Source organism: Egretta garzetta, unplaced genomic scaffold (assembly GCF_000687185.1).
Source record: "Egretta garzetta isolate BGI_Z169 unplaced genomic scaffold, ASM68718v1 scaffold334, whole genome shotgun sequence".
NCBI classification, from domain to species: domain Eukaryota; kingdom Metazoa; phylum Chordata; class Aves; order Pelecaniformes; family Ardeidae; genus Egretta; species Egretta garzetta.
Genome location: NW_009259431.1, coordinates 1,012,088 through 1,018,408, shown reverse-complemented (window position 1 = coordinate 1,018,408; position 6,321 = coordinate 1,012,088). Strand labels below are relative to the sequence as shown.

Here is a 6,321-nt window from a genome sequence, read left to right as displayed (position 1 = left end):
CAAGATGAGCTGGCGGCTGAAAGAGGAAACAGCACATCAAGAAGTTCCCTTTGTAGAAGATTAGCTCTTTCTCCTGTCTTATCTGTTGTGGACACCATACTGAAACAGGCATTTTAGGCAGCAGGCTGGAGGTCAGAGAGGGCCACTGCTCACTGACCAGACTGAGGATTTGGGGGAAGGATAGTAGGGAAGTTTTCAAGGCTGGCACTGCCTACAAAAGAAATGGGAATGTGAAGACTGAAAAGAATTTTTCCTTAGAGATTCAAGAGTTGGAGTTCTTAGGGAGGGACCTTCTGCAGAACAGACATAATATTGTTAAGTTCAGAGCTGCATGAGAAAACGCGCGTGGTGGTCAAGTGAAATGACATGATGAAAGTGAGTCCAGAAAGTCTGGAAACAAACACTTCAGGGTATGAACAGCAAGCAGGTCAGCCTCAAGTCTGAATACCTTACAGGGATGCCTCATGTGGCCACAGTTTTGGTTCAGTTCTTTGGTATGTTAAGAGAATACTATGCTCAGAGATGTCTGTACTGGTGAGGCCTTTCTTATACTTCAAAAGGTGCTGTAAAAGGGTCAGGTTTTTGAATTCTTCTCTCACTAACCTGAACAGCTGCTAAGAGGTAGATAAGGGAGACATTATAAAACACAGACTTAATTAGCATGAGCACATTCCAAAATCAATTAACACTTACAAACTTTGGTCTGTACTTTACATTAAAGATAGAACTGCAAACAGTTTACATATACTTATGCCACAAAAAATTGTAAAGACATGAGCAGTTTTTGTCAAAAAGTCTGTAAGCACTTCAGAAGTCATAAGCATACAGCTGACTTGCTGGGACTCCACAATAAACTATTAATCATTTATTAAGTATCCATTAATCATTAAGTCCTCATTAATTTTTTAGGAGTGTACTCTTAACAAAATCTATACCCAGGCTGTGAGTTTGAAAATTTCATAATTGTTTTTGAGAAGCTCTAGTGTAAGGCTGGCCGGCAGCTCTCGTTACTCCTCCACAAAGAAACCATGAGGACCCAGAATACTGTTCTCAGTCTTCAGAAATCCAGCCTGGGCTCAGAAACCCATTGCTGTGTGACAATGAACAGGGTTTAGCAATTTTTAATTTGGGATTTAGCTGAAGGGAAACAAAAAATCCAATTAACATTTTTGCTCATGTGAGTCTGATTTTGCTGAGTGCTGAAGGATCAGTGGGATGGTGGTTAGAATACTTTTGACTAAATTACATTTTGTCTAAATACTATGCTCCATTGAAGCCAAAATATTTCTTGAGATTTATCAGATTAAATGAGGTTTCACACTGCTGTACTGCATACCCTGAGTAATTCTGAGGGTTAGGACAGACACTTGTTTAGGTCTCACCAGGGAGAGATGACAGTAAAAAAGCCTCAGTATGTGGGAACTCGAAAGAAAAAGAGAAAAAAAGTGTTCCACATACTTCTGTTCAGAAAAAATATCTGAAAGGTTTCATATTGGTTCCAATGTTGTATAAAAATACATGTAAAACCACAAAATCTGTTGTCAAATTGACTTGTTATACTACAGGCAGCTGTAATCACTGGACTGAAAATAGCCTTGCCTGGGAAGTTGACATCAAGATTAGTTTTGGAGAGTGTGGCAACACGAACACCCAAAAGATTCAGCTTATTCCATTATTTGGACAGTGGCTGCACATGTGATGAAAGCAAATGAGGTCAGAGTTACCTGATGAGAATTAAAGTTTCACACTACCAGGCCACCCACAGCAGGTATTTTAGCAGCTATCTCAAGTATTGTTTAATTCTGGAAAGATCAGGCTGTTAAAGACTGTATGAGAGTGGGGAATTCCTCAGACCAAGGACCAATGCTTTCAAGGGATCTTAGCTCCAGTAATGGCGCTAACAGTTTTTAAATCTCAACATACCTTTATAAATTAGAAATTAGCAGAAGACAGAAAAAGGATCATATTCCTACACCTCCGTCATGAAACATCAGGCAGATGCCGAGTTCTCTTATAGCCTCAACAGCGTATGCTTGGATCATTTTAATTATGCATACACTGCTGACAAGCTTGCTCTTTATATATTTACTAAAGATTATTAAAAATAGTAAAAACTGTATTAATATGTTTATATCATTTGTGATAAATCATGACTAATCAATTTAAACTGCATAATTCAATTGATATAAAATTAAGCCTTCCAGTTATTCTACTGAATTTTATAATCACACACAAAAGATCATTTACACTCGTATTCACAGCATTACAACATGACATGGAGGGTATTTCATCTTACTTTATCGATCCTTTCTTCATACAGTTGTGGAGACCAATCCACAATTCTGCTTGCTTACATTGGGTAAATGCAGGACACCCTTCCACGGTCTAATTAGTAAGACAAGAGGAAAAGAGCCTGGCCTCTTTACAGTGCCCACTTTGCCACTCCAAACAGCAACTATGTATATCACTTTAATTTCAAATAATAAAAAAGACAGATCTCTATACTAATTAATGCTCAAAATACATCTAAAACCAGCACAAGCAGGAAGCAGACTCAAATGTCATTACTAAACTAGACTTCCTGTCTTGTTTCGATTAAGCGCCATTGGGCTGGTTCCGTCTAGGCAACACAAGGTTAATCTAGAACTATCGGATCACTGAATACTGTCTAATTTAGGATGGCACCAAAGTAGGTTACATCATCACACTGGAGGCTCCAGTTGTCAATATCTGAAAAATTTTAATTCAAATCACCACTTCTGGTCAGTTGCAAACAAATTTGCTTCAAGGTTAACCAGATGAACTTGATGCAATACTCTTTCTTTCTTCCTTCGTGAACAGCGAACCTTTGAAGCAATACAAGCACAACTATAGCAGTAAACGCGTTCACTTTTCCTGGAAAGCTGAAGTTACAATACTTCGACAGCACAGGGATTAAAATAAATTTGGGGACAGTTTCCCATTAGCAAAAAGGTTTGTTTGTGGCTATGACTTTTGACTCATAACATTTCTGGTCAAACAATCTGCATAGGTTACCTCATCAAGCGTTTCCATTTCTTAGCTGTTCAGATAAACAAGCTTTTAAACATTTTCATCCTCTCTAGGTACCTTTGCCATTACTGAAAACATTTTCTGTGCAGCTCTGTACTTTAACATTCACCTGTTCCAAGCAAGGCAGCACATGGAGCAATTCAAATCTCCTCCACCCGGAATAATTTGCTGTGTTTATTTTTCCCATCCTGTCTAAACATAGCAGGGAGGGGAAGAGGTGAAGAGCTGCCCAATGAACAATACCGCTACTTCCTGTGACAACCCTGAAAATGACCAAGTGTCCTACGAACCAGTTATAAACTCACAGGACTCAACCATTTTAGCAGTACCAGAGGCTTCTGCATATGGCTTTGCCTGTTTCAAGTGCTGTTATACAGCAACCAGCTCCACATACCACCTGTTTTTTAATGGGTGCAACTGGATGCAGAGATAAGTGGCATTACAGTTGTGTTGGAACGTGGTCATTATGCCTGAAAAGCTGCCCAAAATTATGCTTGGGTGGGAACAGGAAATGTTAAATGCAAGAAAATGCAGTGCAGCACAACCTTGTCATGCTGATCCTTTGGCATATCTATGCTTGAGAAGGAAGTGTATGAAACTGCTTCATAAAAAGACTCAAAGGAAACAGCCAGAAAAAACAGGGACAAACATAAGTACACATTTTTCTAAACTACAGAGATGCAGTTAAATCAAGCCTCAAACTGCCTGCAGTAATAAAGTCATGAAGGCATTATTATAAACTCTATCTAACCACGAAAATACATATTAATACAAAATTTCACTCCTTACTTGCAAATTAGGCAAAATTATGGAAGCTGTATTAAATTAAACCAAGTTTAGAAACAAAACACAGCTTTGTGATGAACACATCGTCCATTGTATTATACAGTTACAGTGGGTTTGCATGCAGACGAAATATGTGCACTTACATGGTATCACATTATACAAATACCGCCAATTTATTTCCCTTATTAGTTCAACACCTATCATCAGAGTCTCTTTCACTGGTTTATCTCAACTATTTTCTCTCAAACTGCAAATTCAATGCCTGAATTTTGATTCAAAGTACGTATTTAAAATTACTTTTTAAGTACTTAACAACAGTTTCAGAAAAGTGAAAGACAGATGTTTATATTTTATTTAAGAAGATGTACTAATCAACCACGTACTCAAAGGTGTACCCTTACGTGAGGCCAGCATACTGAGGTAACATTATGTGTTGAAGAAACAGCAGCTGATGACATGTGCACATGAAATAGAATTACCCAATGTGTAGGCTGGGAAATTAATATCACAATGGAAAAAAAAAGACACTTTTTGAAAAATATAAAGATAAGCCTGTTTTTTCATGAAAGTGTTAGTGTTAGTTCTTAATAAAGGATTTCAGCATATTAATTATTACCTGATTCGCATACTATGGAGCCTGGTTTCAGTTCTAACATCATGGTGATTAGAGAGATGTCAGTGGAATAGAGGATCTGCGTCCTATGCGGAAGATTCATGGTCCACAGTTCTGGAGTTGGATGAAGAATAAACACCCATCCTCCTTTACTGCAGGTCACTTTGGAGCCATACTTCTTGCCTATGAGGTCCGTGGAATGCCTGATGACCCCGTACTTAGTCTGAGTTACAGTGCCATGCTGGACTTTCACAGGAAACATGGATTCGTGGCCCAAGAACACAATAGCTGTGTCACCATCCTTTATTGTATCTCCATATTCAACAAAACTCATTGTGACAGTCCTGTAGTTGGCTGATAGTCGTCACCTAGAAGAGAATAAATATGTCAGAAGTTTTGCAGGATCACGGTAGAGCTGAAACTACAGATGTGAGACCAAGTGGTTTTATTTTCCCCAATACAGAACAAAACCATACTGTGCAAATAAGACGTTAGCAAGAGAACTCCATGAAGTTCAGGGACCTCCTCCCCACTGCACTCTTGATCCAATTAAAATCAATGGAAAGATTGCATAGATTTGAATATAACCAGTACTTTTCCCATTTTATAGTACATTTTAAAGAAAATTTAGGAAATATATTATAATTTACTCAGCCTGCTCCACAATACTACTGACAAACTTGCAAGGTATCAATTTCAGCATTCTGCTCAATTCCAGTTCACTAGCTCTCAAGAGTGTAGTGAAGTAGTAACTTTTATTTCCATCTGCTGGCTTATGCCTTGGTGATTTACAACATAAGACAAACGTTACTTGCCTGGATATCAATCACTAGTTATTAGGACCACTAACAAAAGTTTACCTGAAAGTTTTTTAAATTACGGCTTAGATATAGGATAACGGTAGTATCTGCATTAATTTATGCATAAATTTCACTAACTACAAGGAAAAAAGAATATTGTGGCCTTTAATTTGCCATTGGGAGTACAAAATAATTGGGCAGTGATCTGTGCTGCAACTAAATGTAAACAACCATTTGCAAGCTAATGCAAACAGTTGTATCACTTTAGCCCCATGGTCTGAGAGCTGCTTAGAGAATTATAATTAAATTTTGTTGTATTTGAGAAGACAATCGAGAAATGAGAAGGCAGCTTGCAATGAAACCTGACATTGCCTTTCAGATAAGGCAGCTAACTATCTAAGCTGCAGGTTGATCAGTTCGTGGAAGGAATTGTTTAACAAAGTAATGGTGATCCCAAAGTTAGAAATTAAAGCCTATGACATGAGGCTTTGAAAGTCAGATTTCTGGTACTTCTTCCACAACAGAATTAAAAGCAGTATTACTTTTAGTTTCAGAATAATGATTTGATTTTGGTGCTTTTGTATTGAATGTGTAACACCTTGGTCCTACTTCATCATTTTCATTAAAAACTTTTTAGTTGTCAAATTCTAGTCTGTTTCTGTTGATGAAAACTTGTACTTCGATTTGCTGTTAAGCAGCTAAATTTATATTTTTTCCGCTGCAGTCACTGAGACTGATAAACAGACGTGCTTGTGGCCAAAACTTCCAAAGCTCATTGACATGCTTATTGCATAAGGTACTCAAATGCCAAAGCAGAATAGGCCTGTCTGGACATATGGTGAAACAGTAAGGAGGACATCCCATGAATTCAGAAATGTATACGTACTGGACTTTGTGTGCTAGTACAAATGCTTAACCGTGTTTTATAGCTTGCACCTTCTGATTATATTCATGTCGTAATCTTTCACGAATACATAAACTACACTTGCAGTTCTCATTCTAGATACTATTAAAACAATGGAGTTTTCAGCACTTAGTCAGGACCATTTGAAAGGAGATGGACTGTAATCC

The 6,321-nt window shown here is 37.8% G+C and overlaps 1 protein-coding gene across 2 annotated transcripts in view; it reads right to left on the bottom strand.

The window, feature by feature from the left end:
- The window catches only part of TRMT61A (tRNA methyltransferase 61A), a 22,686-nt gene extending 17,891 nt beyond the window's left edge, over positions 1 to 4,795 (bottom strand). For both annotated transcript variants that reach the window (XM_035892655.1, XM_009637103.2), the window contains exon 1: positions 4,454 to 4,795. In XM_035892655.1, the coding sequence (XP_035748548.1) occupies positions 4,454 to 4,784 (331 nt within the window). In that variant the 5' untranslated portion in view covers positions 4,785 to 4,795. The remainder of the gene's footprint in view (positions 1 to 4,453) is intronic.
- Between the last annotated feature and the right edge of the window lie 1,526 nt (positions 4,796 to 6,321).